The sequence below is a fragment of the Pollachius pollachius genome, assembly GCF_949987615.1.
Source record: "Pollachius pollachius genome assembly, chromosome: 6".
NCBI lineage: Eukaryota > Metazoa > Chordata > Actinopteri > Gadiformes > Gadidae > Pollachius > Pollachius pollachius.
Genome location: NC_136939.1, coordinates 26,319,716 through 26,338,743, shown reverse-complemented (window position 1 = coordinate 26,338,743; position 19,028 = coordinate 26,319,716). Strand labels below are relative to the sequence as shown.

At 52.8% G+C, this 19,028-nt stretch overlaps 1 protein-coding gene across 1 annotated transcript; it reads right to left on the bottom strand.

The window, feature by feature from the left end:
• Positions 1-851: 851 nt before the first annotated feature.
• Positions 852-17,515, bottom strand: mxra5a (matrix-remodelling associated 5a; the record flags this gene model as incomplete). The annotated part of the gene is made up of 11 exons (XM_079738195.1): positions 852-2,072; positions 2,388-2,496; positions 4,922-5,239; positions 6,429-7,261; positions 7,915-8,051; positions 8,466-9,563; positions 9,750-10,655; positions 11,142-13,139; positions 13,634-14,024; positions 15,274-15,403; positions 17,319-17,515. 11 exons carry the CDS (start codon positions 17,513-17,515, stop codon positions 852-854), a joined length of 7,338 nt encoding a protein of 2,445 aa, XP_079594321.1.
• Positions 17,516-19,028: the final 1,513 nt, after the last annotated feature.

Below are 19,028 nucleotides of genomic sequence, written 5' to 3'. Positions count from 1 at the left end.
CTTCTCCCCTGATTCCGGATGTATTTCCTGTAAGGTGCACCTTAAAAGTCCCTTAAAGTCCCATCTCCCCCTGAAACCGGATGTGCTTTCCTGGAATGCGCATCTTAAATCCCTAATCCCCCTGAATCTGGATGTCTTCCATGGATGCTGCACCTTAAAGGAGAAATCCGGTGCAAAATCGATCTGGGATATGATTAGTATGATAACGAGTTGGAATTTTTGTTTGGGAGCATATCTAGACGCATTCTTAAATTGGCTGTTTTTAGCCGATTCTTCCAAAACGCTATCAACTTGGAACGATAGGTAAAAACCACTTACAAGGCTAGAAGTAGCCCAACACTTCTTTGGTAGTATAATAAGGGTCTTAACATATAAAATATAAGTAAGTAGATTGGCGAACACAGAGCTTGCGTGTTGTTCACGGATGTCACAAGCTCTGTTTTCGCTAATCTACCTATCGAGTCTTAAAGACAAGATGGCGTAGACGGGAGAACTACTGATGGTATTGTGTGTATAAAATGTCTCCAATGCGTCAATTATCAGTGCCTCGTTTTATATGTCAAGACCTTATTATATTACCAAAGAAGTGTCGGGCTACTTCCAGCCTTGTAAGTGGTTTAAAATAGCGATTTAGTTTTCAGCATGAGACATGCCCCTATCGTTCCAAGTTTATAGCGTTTGGGTAGAATCGGCTAAAAACAGCCAACCTCAGAATTGCCATATGCACGGTTTTGCTACCAAACAAACATTCCAACTCGTTATCATACCAAACATATCCCAGATCCAATTTACACCGGATTTCTCCTTTAAAGTCCCTTAAAGTCCCTGATCCGGCGCGGCTCCTCCATCCCTCAGGAGACGTTGAGGTAGGTCTCCTTGGAGTCCACACCCAGCGCGTTCCGTGCTGTACAGCGGTACAACCCCGCGTCCCTCGGCGATGGGTTCTGGATGACCAGCGCCCCCTGAGGGTGGACGTACTTATTGCCGTAGAGACGGGGCTGCGTGCCCACGGCGAGCCGCGTGCGATCCGGCGTCTCCCAGGCGACCTCTGCCCGGGGCGCGCCCGAGGCCGCGCAGTCCAGCTGGAGGGCAACGCCCCTCTGGGCGTGGCTCAAGGGGGGGGGGCCGCTGGTGATGCGGGCGGGATGCGACACCACCACCACCTCCGCCTCCGCGCGGACCGTCGGCACGGCAACGCCACGCCAGTCCGATGTTCGACAAACATACGAGCCACGGTCGTGGGGTGTCGCCTGCCGCACTGCCAGCGTGCCGTTGAGCAGCACGGTGTAGCGGCCGGCGGTCTGCGGTTGAACCAGCACCACCCCGGTGGGCAGGGTCCAACTCAGCCTCAGGGGGAGGTCCGAGTCGACTGGGCAGTGGAGCCACAGCGGCCCCCCGTTTAGGACCACCACCGGGGCCAGGCGGGATTCATACCAGCGACCCGGGGAGCCCGGGGGGGGCGGGGCCACCCTGAGGTCCACCCCCAGCCGTGCCTCACCGCCCTCGCTGCGGGCCACGCAGGTCAGCCGGCCGGCATCCACGCGGCGCGGGCTACGTAGCTCCAGGGTGCCGTTGGCGTGCGCCGCCACGCGCCCGCCGCCCCCACCGTACGGCACGGGGACCACGGCGTCCCCCGGGAGCACCCATACCACCCGGGGCCGCGGGGTCCCAGACGCGGCACAGTCCAGCAGCAGCCTCACGCCCTCGATGGCCGTCACCATGACAACGGAAGGTCCGTTGATGGAGGGCGGAGTCAGCAGCACCTCCAGCGCCGTGGCCGTCCTTGGTGACGGGCCCCCCTCCGGCACTAAGCAGGTGTAGTTCCCACTGTCGGAGCGCTGGACTCGGTGCACCACCAGGGTGCCGTTGCCAAGCAACTCGTACTTCCCCGGGACAGGGGTCACGACACGATGGGTGGGGGAGATCCAGGAGACCGTCGCCCCTCCCCCTATGCCACCGCCGCAGGGGAGAGAGGCGGAACCTCCATAAGTAACCATGACAACCCGGGGGTCCTGTAGAGTCGGTTGACCGTTACTTCGACCTTCGGCCATGATGTTGACCTTGACCCGCACCTTCATCAGGGGGAGAGAGAGAGAGAGAGGAAGGGTGAGAGAGAGGATGGATGAGAGAGAGAGAGAGAGGAGAGGATGAGAGAGGGAGAGAGAGGATTGGGGAGAGAGAGGAGGGTGAGAGCGAGAGGAGGGGGTGAGAGAGAGAGGAGGGTGAGAGAGAGAGGAGGGGGTGAGAGAGGGAGAGAGAGAGAGAGAGCGAGAGAGAGAGAGAGAGAGAGAGCGAGAGAGAGAGAGAGAGCGAGAGAGAGAGAAGGAGACAGATATAGAAATAAGGATAGACAGACAGAGACAGAGAGAGAGAGGGAGGAGGCTGACCTTCATCTGGTCCTTGCCCAGCGTGTTTTCGGCGTAGCAGGTGTAGTCGCCCTCCTCGGGCGCACCCACGTCGTTGAAGAACAGCGTGCCATTGTCGAACACCACGTATCTGGGAGGTAACCATAGCAAATGGGGGGGAGGGGGAATGAAAGGCAGTGAAGTTTAAAGTTTGGAACTGTCTGTCACTGTGGCAATGGCTGGGGCGGGGCAGAAGGACAAAAGTTTAAAGTTCGGACGACGCCGATGTTTAAAGTTCGGATAACTCAGAAATTTAAAGTTTGGAACTAGGTCAAAGTTTAAAGTTTGGAACGAGGCCAAGGTTTAAAGTATGGACGACACCGACTTTGAATCGGTTGTTTAATTTCACCAGAAAGTACAACACACAATAAGTGTGTACATTAAACAGGTCAACCTTTATCGCCCTCGGCAACGGACCAAAAACACACTGAAAGTGGTGTTAAGAGAGTGAAATGCAAAATGAGTTTTTAAGACACCGGACTACATTAACGATGACCGGCGTGGAAGGTTTTATATCTTTGCGACTAGGTCCGACTGGGTCCGACTAGGGTCTCTGGCCAGAGTTTGTGAATCTCTGCCAGCGTTGAGAGGATAGGGAGGGAGAGAGAGTGAGAGGGAGAGGAAGGGGGAGGGAGAAAGAGGGAGAGGGATGGGGGATAGATGGGGGGAGGGAGGGAGAGAGTGAGAGACACAGAGAGAAAATCAGAGAGACAATAGTAGGGGGAGGGAGAGACAGAGGGACAGAGATAGAGATTGCCAGAGAGAGAGAGAGAGAGAGAGAGAGAGAGATTAGAGCTTATTAAAAAAGGCTTATCTCTTTGGAAGCCTGCTCATACTCCGTGTTCCTCTTAAGTACCTACTCACTGGGTACCTCCTCATTTTGTAGGGCAAGTACCTCCTCATTTTGTAGGGCACGCTGAAGCCATTCGTCGGAGGAGTACTTTCCGTCCCGTCAGCCGAAATTCTGTGAAGGAATATTTTAGGGATATTTTTGTCCGTAATGGGTTTAAAATAGCGGGAGATTGATTCAGTAAGGGGCCCGTTTGGCAGTGGTTACTATTTTGGCGAATTGTGTGCGATTCCGGCGGGAAAATGGAAAAGCAATTGAAGAGCAGAAGTTAGCATGAGCATTAGCATGCTACAGTCGTTCTCTCTTAAGAACTGTTTAGATATGCACAACGATTCCTTTTGTTTTAATATGAATTATAATAAAGATTTGGGTATCCAAATCAAGTACCAAATGCTTGCATACAAAGGGATTCATTCCTTAAGGTTAATGACTTGCAAATATGACACACGTCTGGATGTATGATACTTAATAGCCTCTTAACCTAACCATCGAGAGGGCTTTGTGATGGCCAGACCCTGCGACACCTTTCGCCGGCCATGGCAGTGAGCAGCCCCCGGCTTCGGGTCTATGGTCTCCCCGATGGAGGGAGGGGGTCTTAGGGTCACACCATAGAGGTGTTGGATCAACATGGGGTTAAGGGTTGTGGTTTTTACCAATGTTGGGTATGGGAAACCTCTCAGGACTCTGGTTGTTTGGTTTATGGTCACCCTGATTTAGAGTCCAGTTTATAGTATGTTTTGTATGGATGTGGGAGGGGAGTTGGGGTAAGGGTAGGGATTCTCTGGGGGAAAATGGAGTATGTGTGGTGGTTGACTTGGTTTCAGCAGTTGTGTGTTGTTTCAACACCTTCCTCTGCATTTAACCTCTTGACAACTCTCAGATTGAAGGACTTTCTGCAACATCTACCTGTGTCTCCGTGCCAGAGGAGCCAGGTTATACTACCTAGACGACATAGCAAGGCCACAATCAAGGCCATTTACGTTTACACTTAGGGCACTAGGCAGGCGTTTTTATCCAAAGCGACTTCCAGCAATTTATATACACATTCCAGAGATGGGACTAACAATCTTCCGGTTACAATCAACTTGCTCTACCTCCTGAGGCAATCCAACCACCAGCTTGGCCACAAACAAGGCAATATAGCAAGGCCACAAGCCATGTTCGGCTAGAAATTACAGCCAGACGACACCTGAAACAACACACACATGAACCGTAACCTTATGGTTAACCGGCCAGCACACCATAACCGACTTAAAATGTTTTGCCTGAATGTATTTATGTATGTCAATCATGACACCCACTGCACTCCTGATCATCCCTGGAAGGAGGGATCACCAACTCTGCATTCCTTCCCAAGATTTCCTCCATGCTTATTCAGGGAATAGATGGAGAGACAGGGGAGAGAAAGAGAGAGAGCGAGCGAGCGAGAGAGAGAGAGTGGGGTGAGAGTCGTAGAGAGAAAGGGGGGAGAGAGAGAGAGGGGGGAGGGACGGGGAGAGAGGGGGGAGACAGAGAGAGGGGAGGGAGAGACGGAGGGTGTCGTAAACCCACGGCCTGCCCTTTCAGACTATACCTGTGATTAAGGGTTGTGATTACAAATAAAGTTTAATTTAATTGAACCACACAACAATCAGGGACTCCCTCTCTTCCCCCCTTCCCCCCTCACCTGCGCGTGCGTCCGAGCCTCAGCTTGTGGGCGTCGACCATGGTCCCATCGGGCAGCGCCCAGGTGATGTCTGGGTTGGGGAGCCCCGACGCCACACAGTCCACCCTCAGCCCCCCACCGATCGCAACTTCCTGGCTGGACCGCAGCAGCAACTTCCTGTCGATCTTGGCGGCCCGCGTGAGCACATCGACGCGGTGCGCGGCGAAGTCGTCGCCATGGCGATTGCGCACCAGACACAGGAAGTCGCCGGAGTCCTTCTCCGTCACCGATTGGACGGTGAGCGAGCCGTTGGCGAAGACTTTGATCCTGGGGTCATAGCTGGAGGACAGGAACGTGAAATACTATATAGCAGTTGTTCTCAAATCGGGGTACCTCTCTCTCTCTACCCCTCTCTCGCTCTGCCCCTCTCCCTCCCTCGCCCCTCATGGTAGATAATCCTCACGGTTCTCCTGGAGCGAGAGACTTTCGAGAGCTAGCGAGTGCGTATCACTGAAGCTAAGTACTGACCCAGCGAGAATGATTACCGCCCCCCTTCAGTCGCTATAGCGACGGTGTTTGCCGCGGTTTGTCGGGCGTTAAGCCACTCTGACTGTTGCAGTGTGCCTGTGTCTACACGATGCTGATAGGACTCAGCGTTGTGTAGCGTCTGAACCTAGCTATCTTTGTTGTAAAGGGGGAATGGGTTAACCTAGCGTAAATGTAAAATGTAACAGAAGAAAGAGACTGTTGCACTCTGATTTGTCAACGAGCAACAGGTGTACAGCCTCCCCCATCCCCAGAGTCCAGACAGATTCAGACAAGGTGAGGCTGCTGAGACCAGAGAGACAGAGAGAGAGAGAGAGAGAGAGAGAGAGAGAGAGTCAACATCTTTATTTTACTCTGTCGGATTCGGTTTTTTGTTGGAATCGTTAAAGCTTGGGTCTGTCATGTAAACTCGAAAAAAAAAAAAATACGCTACTACCTAACACTTTGTCGAATCGCCTTGGAACTTATCCAAAATGTAATCCAAATGTATTACAGGAAACTCCTCTAATGTGAAATTCCCTGCCATGTTGCATATTATTATATTAACAGTTATATACTCAAATAAATGACTGATACTGCTGATGGCACTGGTACCATTACTATGATAACTTGAGAGAATTACGATGCTTAACTTTGATTATTTTTTCATTGTTTTATCAACCTAAATGTCCTCTCTTCCCAGTGATGAAAAAAATCATCTGCGCCGCGAAGCGGTTTTGTATGATCAATCTTTTCATTGTGTGGGGAATTGGCATTTGGCGCCCCCTCCGGCTGCAGGCGCCCCTGCTTCCTGAGAAGGTGCCGTGCACAGTCGGACTGAGACCCTCACTGAAGTCCGTAGGGCCATGAGATAGGACGTACAGACATACTATAAGTGCTTACATTAAGTGCCAGGACGTACAACTTACAATAAGTGTGTACATTAAGTGCCAGGACGACAAACACAAAACGAGCATAAGAAAGATGTGGGGGGGGGTCTCACCTGTACTGGGAGTCCACCAGCTTCTTACTGGGGGTCCTCCAGATGATCCGGGGCTCCGGCTCCCCACTTGCCCGGCAGTCGAGCCTCACCGCCCCTCCGTACACAACCTCCGTCGCCCGGGGCGACGACGCAGAGATCCTGGCCTTGACCCCGGACCCCGCCCTGGGGGGCCGGAGGATCACACTCAGGAACACCGCCCTCCTCCTGGTTCCCACCTCGCTGACGGCCGTGCACTCGTAGCTCCCGGAATTCCCTGGTGCCGCACTTTGCACCTTAAGGGTCCCGTTCCGGAGGACCTCAAGGTTTTGAGTCTTGAGGGCCTTGGCGGAGGCCAGGAGCTGGGACCCGTCAGGGGTGGTCCAGCGGAAGATGGAGGAGGAGGAGGAGGAGGAGGAAGGGGTGATCCATCCGACGTTGGAGGAGGAGGAGGAAGAGGAGGAGAAGGTTGCGCTGCAGTGCAGGAAGCCGGTCGCCCCTTCCACCACAGTGACATTCTCTCGCTCCAGCTCCACCACCGCCGCCGCCGCCGACTCAACGCGGAGCCTCACCGTGACGCTGTCCTCTCCGGCGACACTACTCCCCAGACAGCGGTATACCCCCCCATCCCCGGGTTCCGCCCCGGCAATCCTTAAGGTGCCGTTGCCGAGGACGACCAGTCGCCGGTTGGGCAGCGAGGCGGTGGCGTCGGGGAGGAGCCAGGTGACCCGGGGAGGCGGGTGGCCCAGCACGGTACAGTCCAGCTGGACGCCGGCGCCCGGGGCCACGGTGACTTCACGGTGCCGTGGCTGCAGCACCCTGGGGTGCTGCAGGAGCACGGCCAGGTCCAGGGTCACCTGGTGAACGGGTGAACGGACTGATTTTATACGGCTCTTTTTCTAACCAATTGCCACTCAAAGCACTTTACAGTTTGGCCTGACATTCATACACATATTCACCCATTCATACACATATTCACCCATGCTTACACCCATTCACCCATGCATACACCCATTCATACACACATTCACCCATTCATAGACATATACATGCACACCTTCACACCCTCTCAAACACATGGATGCACACATTCATCCATTCAGAAACACATTCATGTACACATTCACCCACTGAAGCACACATTCACCCATTGATACATTCACCCAATCATGCGACCATTCACCCATTCATGCACACATTCATGCACACATTCCCACATTCATACACTCATTCACCCATTTTTATACACATTCACCCACTCATGCACACATTTCCCCAATCATGCACACATTCACCCATTTATACACACATTCATCCATTCACACATAGTGGGGGGGGTGTGTGAATGGGTGAATGTGTGTACAAACGGGTGAATGGAGGAGTCAGGTTGAGGCGTCTCGCTCAAGGACACCTTGACACTCGACGATAAGAGGAGCCGGGGATCGAACCAGCAACCTTCCGGTCACCAGCCGACCCGCTCTACCTCCTGAGCCCCATGCCGCCCACTGACCTGGTCTTCCCCGTGCTGGTTCTGGACTCTGCAGATGTACCGCCCCCGGTCAGTGGGCTGCGCCCGGCGGATGATCAAGGAGCCGTTGGGGTGGACCTCGTAGCGGTTCACCTTGGTGTTTTGGGCAATGCTGCCCCCTGTGGGATGGGGGGACGAAGTGAAGGGGACAATGTACACACTGTATATTTTAGACACATTTTGAATTTTATTTTCTCTCTCCCTCTCTCTCTCCCTCCCTTCCTACCCCCCTCTCTCTCTCCCCCTCTTGCTCTCTCTCTCCCTCCCTCCCTTCCCCCCTCCCTCTCTCTCTCCCTCCCTCTCCCGCTCCCTCCCACTCCCCATCTCTCCCTCCCTCATTAAAAACAAAATAACATCCAGGAGTCTCAACTATACTATATACTAACTATACGTTAGACATAATCGTGATGTATCGTCAGATTGCCTAACAACACATTGATTATCGCAGCATCGCGATATTATTAACAGTGGACCCTGTATCACATTTCGTATTGTGAGGTCACCTGTGATTCCTACCACTAATAACGCCGTACCTGTGGACACCTTGGTCCAGGACAGGAAGGGGTGTGGCCATCCCATGGCCTCACAGGGCAGGTGGCCGTCGGCCTCTGCATCCACGGTAACCGTCTGGCCGTAGACCCTCACGATCCACGGGTTCCCCCTCGGAGGGGGGAGGGGTGGAGCCAGACCGGGACGGGGTCTCACCCTAGACCGGTCCTCGGGGGTCGGTCTCTTTCTGTGGGGCAGTCTCTCTCCGGGGGGCGAGGAGGTCTCCGAGATCGCGGTGGACTCAGCCTTGGTCGCCACAGGGATTGCAAGTACCGGGGTTGTCGAATGTACGATGGGATCGGCGTCGGACGCGGGGTGAAGATCAGCTGCATTTTGGTTCTGTGAGTGTGTTTCACTGCGCGGGTTGGGGAGTGTTATGCCGGTTTTGCTGTAATTGCGCGGATTCCGGGATTGTCCGTATGGGGAGAGAGGGGGTAGTTCCCCGCCCTGCCCCTGCCCTTGCCCTGGGGCTGTACCTCGCACCTGGCTGTCCGGGATGTGGTTGAACCCAGAACCCTCCGGACTCGGCATGGTCAACGGAACCCAAAAGCGGTTTGTTCCACCCCCTGCTGCGGAGGGAGTGATGGCGAGAGCGATGGTCGGAGTGACACCCGATAGCGCCGTGCTGGAGATGGGGGGGTTTGATGTGGATGATGTCATTGCCGAAGGTGTAGGTGCGACTGTGCCTGGAGTCGAACCAACCGATCCCAACGCAGGGTCCATGGCCTGGCTCAGACCGTCGTCCAAGACAGCATCTAAATCGGTCAGTTCCATACTCGGGCTTGAGCTTCCTTTAACTAACGACCCCTTCGTGGTTGTCAGCTGTTTCGCAGTAACAGCGGCTGTAGTCGAACCAACCAATGGCGGCCAAGGATCTGGACTCTGGCGCAGATGCTCGCTGACTGCAGCATCCACTCCAGTCAGATCCGGACTCGGGCTTTCACTTCCTTTAACTAACGACCCCTTAGTGGTTGCTGGCTGTTTCGCCTTTGTATTTACGCCATCGTATGGGAGGTCCCAGGGCAGCCCCTCGGCCCCGCTGGGGTTGTGTTCACCCGAGGACTCGCTGGATTCATGCTGAACTGATGGAGCAGAGGAGGAGGAGGAGGAGGAGGAGGAGGAGGAGGAGGGTGGCGGTGGTGGCATCAGGGGTGCTGTCTCGCGGATCTTCCCGAACGACTTGTTTCCAGCCAGTTGCGAATGTGTGTCTCCACTGGTTCCGGACTGGTTCTGTTTCCTGTCATCTGGTCGCAATTTGAGTAGAGTACGAGGGTTCCCGGTTGGAGATTCGACCGGTCCGCGGTTCATGGGAACTCTCACCCGTTGCATCGCCACTGAAGGTGTGACGGCCGGAAGGGTGGAGCTTTGAAGAGTCTGCGGGGAAACGCTGGGTCTAGCAGAGTGCTGTGAGGGAATTGCTGTCTTCCCCGCCGCTGAGGCTCCTGAGCAGATACTCTTATTGTCGTGGCTGGACTCACCGTCGCTGGACTCTCCCGGTCCCGGGAGAGAAGCGGACACACTCGACAACGTGTAAGGAGCAGTCGCAGTTGACGGAAGCGGAATCGTAGAAAACATTGTCAAAGCGAATGGTGTGGTGGAAAGTGCCGTTGACAGTAACATCGTCGTCATTGCTCCCGGTGGCGTTTTGTCCCGGGCGGGAATGCCGAGAACGGTGGCTGCTGGTGGAGGTTCGGAGTCTTCAGCGCTGGCGCCAGGAGTCCTGGAGTCGTCATCCTGCCCGGAGACTGTGCTTCCTTTGTGACTCACAGAAACTGCACGCGATGACGTCGTCGTCACTTGGTGGTCGAGGAACGGAACAGTGGCAAGGAACTCGGCCGTCGCGGACGAGGCCTGTTCTATTTTTAACGCCACCACTGAGGAGGTAGTGCCCGCTCTTTCCGAGACGGCGTTTCTGGAGATCGAGGTGGCGGCGATTAACTGCTGCGCTCCGTTCAGCTTCTGCCTCCGTCTCTTCTCCTTCGTTTTCCTCCTCTTCCCGCCGTTCTTCCTCTTCGAATCTGGGCGCTTGCGTCGGGGGCCTCCCTCTCTCCCCCTCGTCCCGGCCAACGCCGGCAATGCTTGGATGAGCGGCCAACTATCAAGCGTCAATTCCTCCGGTGGCGAGGTCGACGCCCGTCCGTGGAATTTCACACTCAGAGGTCGGGTGGGAGCAGCTGGCAGTGGGACCCCACTTACATCAGCGGCGGCAGCGACTCCTCCATCCTCCCTCCCCCCGCCCCTCTGTGTCTCCCTCCCCCCATCTTGCCACGTGGGTGTTGCGTCTTGTGTTGTGACTACTCTGACGTCTGTGTCTGTATCGTTGCCGTGGCGCCCCCGGGATGAGTCGTCGTGGGTTACACCGCCGCGGCTGCTCGCTCTGTTTGTGTTTGTCTGCCAGCGAGTGAGACGGCTCTGCGGACCAGATGTGGTGCTCTGCTGCGGGTCAGGAAGGCGGGTCTGCAGGTCTGGGTTAGCGAGGGGGGTAGGGTGTGTGTTCTCGTCTCGGGTGATTTGCGCGGAGCCTATGGTGCTTTGAGTCGTGTGCTGCACGGCACCAGCTCTAGTGTGTGTGACCGGCGCGCTCAGATTCACATGTGTGCTTTGTGTGTCGCTCGGGGTCACATGTGTGCTCTGTCTTGTGTGCGTTAATTGCGTGTTACGAGACACTGTCGTCAGCGGGGTGTTGTGTGTTCTTCGGGGGTCGGGGGTTGTGTGGATGGCGTTGGTGTGCATGTCTGAGGTCATGTGGGTTGTTCGTCTGCTCTCCGACGCCCTCGGCGTGCTGGGTTTGTAGTCCGCAGTGCTTGTGGTATGTGTCGGGGTAGGTGTTGTTGTTGTGGTGTGGAGGACCTCCTCTTTCTTCTCCTGCATGGCCCCACCCTCTCCAGAACCCTCCACATTCCCCTTCGATAGCGCCGTCTGTCCGATAAACGTCCGCTTCCTGACCGACGTTTGTGTTTGTCGGACCGTGTTGGCCGCCGTGACGCTGTTCTGACCGGTTTTATCGCGCACCTTGGCCAGGATGTCTGCCCATTTCCCAGGGTCTATCTTGTTGCTCGCCACATTGACCCGTCTGCGAGCGTCCGCCGCGGGCTTCCTGCCATCAACACGCGGCTGGACGGGTTTCCGCGATACCAGCGGCCTTCTCCACGTCGTCCTTAATGGATGTCCGGCCCTCCTTCCCGGGATTGGACCTCTACGTCTACTGACGTCCAGCTTGATCGCCTTCCTGCCTTGGTCGTCCCCGGAGCCGTCCACGGACTCCTCGGTCCGCACCTTAATCCTGGTCCGGAGTCCGGACGCCGACTGCGGCGACTTTGCCATCTTCCTCTGCGTCATACTCCTCGTCGCGGCCTGGGTGATGCGTCTGGTGACGTTGACCTCCATGGCGAGCGTGTCCACGCCTTGTCTGTTGACGGCAACACATTTGTAGTACCCACTATCCAACGGCAGACCCTGCGGTACTTGCAGAGAGCCGTTGGAGAACACAAACACCCTGGAGGTGTTGGCCCGGTGGCTGACGATGTTACGTCCGGGGAGGATCCAGTGGATCTCCGCATCCGGGGCGGCAGTGGACTCGCATGGGAGCGTGATAGGCTCGCCTGCATGCCACTGGATCGGCGGAGGTTGCGGACGGTCGTCGCCAGGTGACGGGCCGGACGACTCCTCGATCACCAGTCGGAACGGGAGGACGTCGAGGTCTCCAGGAACAGTGGCAATGCAGTGGTACACGCCCGCGTCCGAGTGGTCGACCGATGTGATCACAAGCTCCCCGTCGCTGGATGCAGACACCCTGCCATCAGGAATGCCATGAGGCACATCCACCCGGGAACCATCCGGAAGAATCCAGTGGCGTCGCACCTCGCCGGAGCTCCTTGAATTACACCGCATCCGACTGGTGCCGCCCACCGTCATCACAACAACAACCGCCCCTTTTGTTGCGGTTGTGCTGTCCGACCCGATCATGACCCAAGCCCGACTCCGACACCTCTCAAGCACCGCCTCCACGCTCTGCGCTATCTGGGAGCTCAGAACCAGCTTCACCTTTTTCCCCGTGGAGTGCGGTCGGTCCAGTCGCAGGCCCAGCGACGGTTGCATGAGCCACAGCGGCCGGGCAGCGACGATGACCTTTACGCCGGTGTAGTACTGCGCATCCCGCTCCGCGTCCTGCCGGTACCGATAACTCCTCTCCGGATCCTTCCCCAGTAGCTCCTCCTGCTGCAGGTGTGCCGGCACGTTGCTGTAGTACGCAATCAGCCTCCAGAGTCGCTCGTAGTTCTCCCGGTCGATGGGGCAATCGAGGTCCGCCGACCAAGTGAGGTTGGCGGAGAGCCGACCTTCACCGACCTGATCCCAGGTGACCCGGCCGAGCGTGCGGGCCACGGCCACCTCGCATACCAGGTCCACCTTGTTGCCGTGTTCGTCCGAGAGGCCCATCGTGATGTTTCCCAACGGATCCCGGAGTTTGTCCGGAGTCGCAGCGTCGATGTCTGGAGCCTCTGGATTGGAGGGTCTCAGAGGCGAGGCGATGACGGGACCGGTGCAGACCATGTCATCCAGGGCCTGCATCTCTTTGCCCTTAAGGTGCAGCGGGGAGGAACATATGGGGCACAGCTCTCCTCCGGGGTATTCCTTGTCTTTTTTGCACTTGAGGACACCTGGAGTAGAGGGGGGAACAGGAGGGGCGTTTGTAAGCATGTTTGCAAATTGAAGAACCGATTCATAGATCAGTATCGATACTGATACTACTTATATAATACTGGTACACTGCCACGCACTTATTGTATGTTTGTACATCCTGGCATTTAATGTACGCACCTATTGTGTGTTGTACGTCATGCACTGAAAAACAACACTTAGCATCGTTTAGCGTCTTATTCTAGCTATCTCTTTTGAATGGGTAAATGGGTGAATGGGTTAACCTAGCGATTGTAAGTGGTTGGCAGGAATCGGAATCGGGAAGGGAAAAACTGTACTGGTAACTCAATATCGGCCAATACTCAAGTTCAGGAATCGGAACCAGTATCGAGAAGGTAAAAAAGGGTCTCTGAACATCTCGAGAATCGAATCTACTCAATTCTTTCGAAAAAAATAACGGTATCGGAATGCACATTTTTCCAACACATCAACGTTAAAAACGTGAACCGCTCACCTGGCGAGTTGCGCGTCCACTCCCTGATCCAGTGCATCCCGCAGTCACAACTCCATGGGTTCCTCTGCAGCTGGAGGGTCTCCAGCTGCGGTGCACCCCCCAGCGCTGCCGGATCTAGCTCTGTGAGGTTGTTCTCCGCCAGGTAGAGGTGGCGCAGGGTGGAGACAGGGAAGTGGCCCAGAAGGGAAAAGGTGGAGAAGGTGTGCGGGTGGAGGCGGCGGAGCCGGTTCCCCTCCAGCTGCAAGACGCGCAGGGAGGTGAGGCCCTGGAAGGAGTCCGGGTGGAGGTGGGTCAGTTGATTGTGGTCGAGGTGGAGGCGGGCGAGAGACCACAGGCCGTGGAGGGCGGGGCGGCGGAGCTCCGTCAGCTTGTTGTAGCTCAGCTTCAGCATCTGGGGGAGAGGAGGAGGGGGGAGAAGGAGTGAGAGAGGGAGAGGAAGAGAGAGAGAGGGGGGAAGAGAGCGAGGTGGAGAGGGGGAGAGAGAGAGAGAGCGAGACACACACACACACACACACACACACACACACACACACACACACACAGACAGAGAAAGACAGAGAGAGAGAGAGAGATAAGGAGACAGAGTAAGAGAAAGAAAGACAGGGAGAGAGACACACACAGAGACACAGATAGGGGGGGAGAGGGAGAGAGGCAGAGGAGGGGGAGGTGATTAGTGATGAAATGAATTGTGGGGGACGATCGGGTCTCTTCTTTGTGATTCTCTCTCTCTCTCTCTCTCTCTCTCTCTCTCTCTCTCTCTCTCATTAGCGGTGTAAGGGTCCTGCTGCTGATTTACACGGATAAGAATCAGTTGATTACACGGCTCGTTTACGTATCGCGCTGAACGCGCACATTACGTAACCTTGTTAGATGGCTTTATCAAGCCGTATTTATAAATCTTAATCCAAAAGACTCTTTGTATGTTTTGTAAACAACCAATGTATAAAGTCTGTTTTCCATGATCTCGCCCGTGTATTTGTGGTACCCATCTAATATAAAGTATTTTAAAGGTAAGACTTACTTTATTCAATCGAATTAAATCGAATGCAATATCTTGAGTTTCAGATTAAAACGCCATGAAAGTTGTCCATGAACACTCAAGTAAAAGCACTTACATCAGTATCAAACGATAAGGTGAAGAACAGATGACCTGGGATCAGTTTATCTTTAAGGACCTTAGTTTAGTTTACCTGTAGGGACCTGAGATCAGTTTTACCTGTAAGGACCTGGAATCAGTTTACCTGTAAGGACCTGGGATCAGTTCAGCCTTGAGGACCTGGGATCAGTTTTACCTTTAAGTACCTGAGACCATTTTATCTGGGATCAGTTTACCTGTAAGGACCTAGGATCAATTTACCTTTAAGGACCTGGGATAGGTTTACCTGTATGGACCTGAGATCAGTTCACCTTTAAGGACCTTTGTTCAGTTTTACCTGTAAGGACCTGGGGTCAGTTTACTTAAGATCAGTTTACCTGTCAGGACCTGGGATCAGTTTACGTTTAAGCTCCTGGAATCAGTTTACCTGGCATCAATTTTACCTGTAAGGACCTGAGATCAGTTTACCTTTAAGGACCTTAGTTCAGTTTTACCTGTAAGGACCTAGGATCAATTCAGCTTTCAGGACCTGGGATGGGTTTACCTGCAGTGAGGTGAGGTCCTTGAAGGCCCCATCTGGCAGGCTGTGCAGGTCGTTCCCGTGGACCATCAGCAGCTCCAGCCTCCCCAGACCCGACAGTGACCTGTCCGTCAACCTGTTGATGGAGTTGAACCTGGAGGGGAAAACAAAATGACGTCAGGCTGAGAGGAGTTAACGTTGTCCTGGCAACACGATTAGAAACAGAATCAAAACGGATTCAAGAGTTATAATCGCAAAGAGAGAAAAAAGTAAATAATATGAGTGAATATACATAAATAATGTAAAATAGAAAGGAAAAATAATAATCATACATGCGTAAAATAATAATAAAAAAAATATATAAACATATATACAGTGGGGCAAAAAAGTATTTAGTCAGCCTCCAATTGTGCAAGTTCTCCCACTTAAAAAGATGAGAGAGGCCTGTGATTTTCATCATAGGTATACCTCAGCTCAGCTCACATTGTCTGATTTTTAAAGAATTTATTTGCAAATTATGGTGGAAAATAAGTATTTGGTCAATAACAAAAGGTCATCTCAATACTTCCGGTTACATGCCCTTTGTTGGCAATGACAGAGGTCAAACGTTTTCTGTAAGTCTTTACAAGGTTTTCACACACTGCTGCTGGTATTTTGGCCCATTCCTCCATGCAGATCTCCTCTAGAGCAGTGATGTTTTTGGGCCTTCGCTGGGCAACACAGACTTTCAACTCCCTCCAAAGATTTTCAATGGGGTTGAGATCTGGAGACTGGCTAGGCCACTCCAGGACCTTGAAATGCTTCTTACGAAGCCACTCCTTCGTTGCCAGGGCGTGTGTTTGGGGTCATTGTCATGCTGAAAGACCCAGCCACGTTTCATCTTCAGTGCCCTTGCTGATGGAAGGAGGTTTTCACTCAAAATCTCACGATACATGGCCCCATTCATTCTTTCCGTCACATGGATCAGACGTCCTGGTCCCTTGGCAGAAAAACAGCCCCAAAGCATGATGTTTCCACCCCCATGCTTCACTGTAGGTATGGTGTTCTTTGGATGCAACTCAGCATTCTTTCTCCTCCAAACACGACGAGTTGAGTTTTTACCAAAAAGTTCTATTTTGGTTTCATCTGACCATATGACATTCTCCCAATCCTGTTCTGGATCATCCAAATGCTCTCTAGTAAACTTCAAACGGGCCCGGACATGCACTGGCTTTAGCAGGGGGACAAGTCTGGCACTGCAGGATTTGAGTCCCTGGCGGCGTAGTGTGTTAGTGATGGTAGCCTTTGTTACTTTGGTCCCAGCTCTCTGGAGGTCATTCACTAGGTCCCCCCGTGTGGTTCTGGGATTTTTGTTCACCGTTCTTGTGATCATTTTGACCCCACAGGGTGAGATCTTGCGTGGAGCCCCAGATCGAGGGAGATTATCAGTGGTCTTGTATGTATTCCATTTCCTAATAATTGCTCCCACAGTTGATTTCTTCACACCAAGCTGCTTACCTATTGCAGATTCAGACTTCCCAGCCTGGTGCAGGTCTACAATTGTGTTTCTGGTGTCCTTTGACAGCTCTTTGGTCTTGGCCATAGTGGAGTTTGGAGTGTGACTGTTTAAGGTTGTGGACAGGTATCTTTTATACTGACAAGGAGTTCAAACAGGTGCCATTAATACAGGAAACGAGTGGAGGACAGAGGAGCCTCTTAAAGAAGAAGTTACAGGTCTGTGACAGCCAGAAATCTTGCTGGTTTGTAGGTGACTAAATACTTATTTTCCACCATAATTTGCAAATAAATTCTTAAAAAAATCTGACAATGTTATTTTCTGTATTTTTTTTTTTTCATTTTGTCTCTCATAGCTGAGGTTTACCTATGATGAAAATTACAGGCCTCTCTCGTCTTTTTAAGTGGGAGAACTTGCACAATTGGTGGCTGACTAAATACTTTTTTGCCCCACTGTATATTAAATAATTATAATAATATATGCATAAAATAATCGCTAAATAAATTAATACGAACAAGCCTTCAGTAACGGATAAAAGCAGCGGTTCTGAAGGTGGTTACAGTTTGTAACTCACCCCAGGTTAATGCGCTCCACCTCATTGGATATGCCGCTCGGAATGGCGACGAGGGACCGGAACGTGCAGTGCAGCTCCGCGGGCTGAGGACATGAGCAGGGGCGCGGGCACAGCTGGGAGCGCGCCCGCTGAGGAGCCATCAGGAGCAGGCCCAGCGCGAGGAGGAGGAGGGGGCGCGCGGAGGACTCCAGGGCCATCCTTTGGGCTCGAGTCGGGGCCCCGTGGGCGGCGCGCGATCAACACAGCTGCACAAGGGAAAGGATGTCATTTTTCATGTCATGGTTCAACGATTTGTATTTATTTATTTATTTATTCATTTATTATTTAATTATTATAATTATTTGTGTTTCATTTATTATTTTATTAGAGGAGAGAATACGTGAATCTACTAATTCGTGAAACAAAGAACTGGTGATGTTGCCAATGCAAATGAAACAATAAAAGCACACAAATAAACACATTAAAATATCAAAATATTTAGTTGGAAACCTGCAACCCCACAATAAATCAATTTCACAAAAGTTAAAACACTGTTTGACTTTGTTCTAGGTTTGTTGGATGAATTTATGAATGAATCCGAACGTGCGTCATGCGTCGTGCGTAAATGGAAAAAGAAGAAGCAGTTAACGTAACGTCAGGTCTTACCTCAGATCTCCCACAATCCTTCAGTTGTGCTAAACTCCTCAAAACAAACTCAATCATGATCTCTGGGTGAGCTGGATAAAGTCTTCATATCCCCGAATAGAAACGGGTATTCCTCACTATTAACAACAGACGAAAGAAGTTAAAAACTTAGAAAAGTTAAGTCCAGGAGAGGCAGTCCGGTTCTTCAGAGCTCCTCTGAAGAGTGACTTAGTGGAACTACTGTGGGATGTCTGGATAATACACAGGAGGGGGAGAGAGTGGGGGAGAGGGGGAGGGAGGGGAGAGAGAGCGAGAGAGGAAGTGGAAGGGGAGGGAGGGAGAGAGAGAGGGTAGGGAGGGAGAGAGAGAGAGAGGGGGAGGGAGCGAGAGAGGTAAAGGGGGCGAGAAAGACACAGAGAGGGGGAGGGAAAGAGAGAGGAGAGAGAGAGAGGGAGGGATAGAGAGGCACAGAGACAGAGAGAGACACACCATGAGGCGGGAGAGAGAGAGAGAGAGGGAAGACAGAGAAAGAGAGACAGAGACAGAAAGACAGAGAGTGACAGAGAGAGAAAGGGACAGAGAGAGACTATTTCCAGTCACTCCAGTGGAATGAACGCGTCACTCCCCAGACGCTGACTCCAAACCCTTGGAGCCGGAGTGAAGTTCACTTTGTCACTTTTTATTCATCGGAGTTTAAGGAAAGAGACAAGAGTTTTAGAGGAGAAACAGGGGGTCTGAGTCACATGCATGCAGCCACACACAAACACACTCACATGCAGACACACACGCGGATACATACACACATTTAGACACACACACGCAGACACACACACAAGCACACACATACGCTGACACACGTAGAAACACACACAAAAGCATGCAGACACACACACGCACACAGAATACCTGATTCCAAAGCACATTCACCACTTATCTGCACCAAAGGCATGCACACAGACATCGAACACGCACACACACACACACACTTGTCCAATCACTCATACACCATGTGTATCACCCTTGGCCTAATGGACATAAACACACACACACACACACACACACACACACACAATGTATATACACACC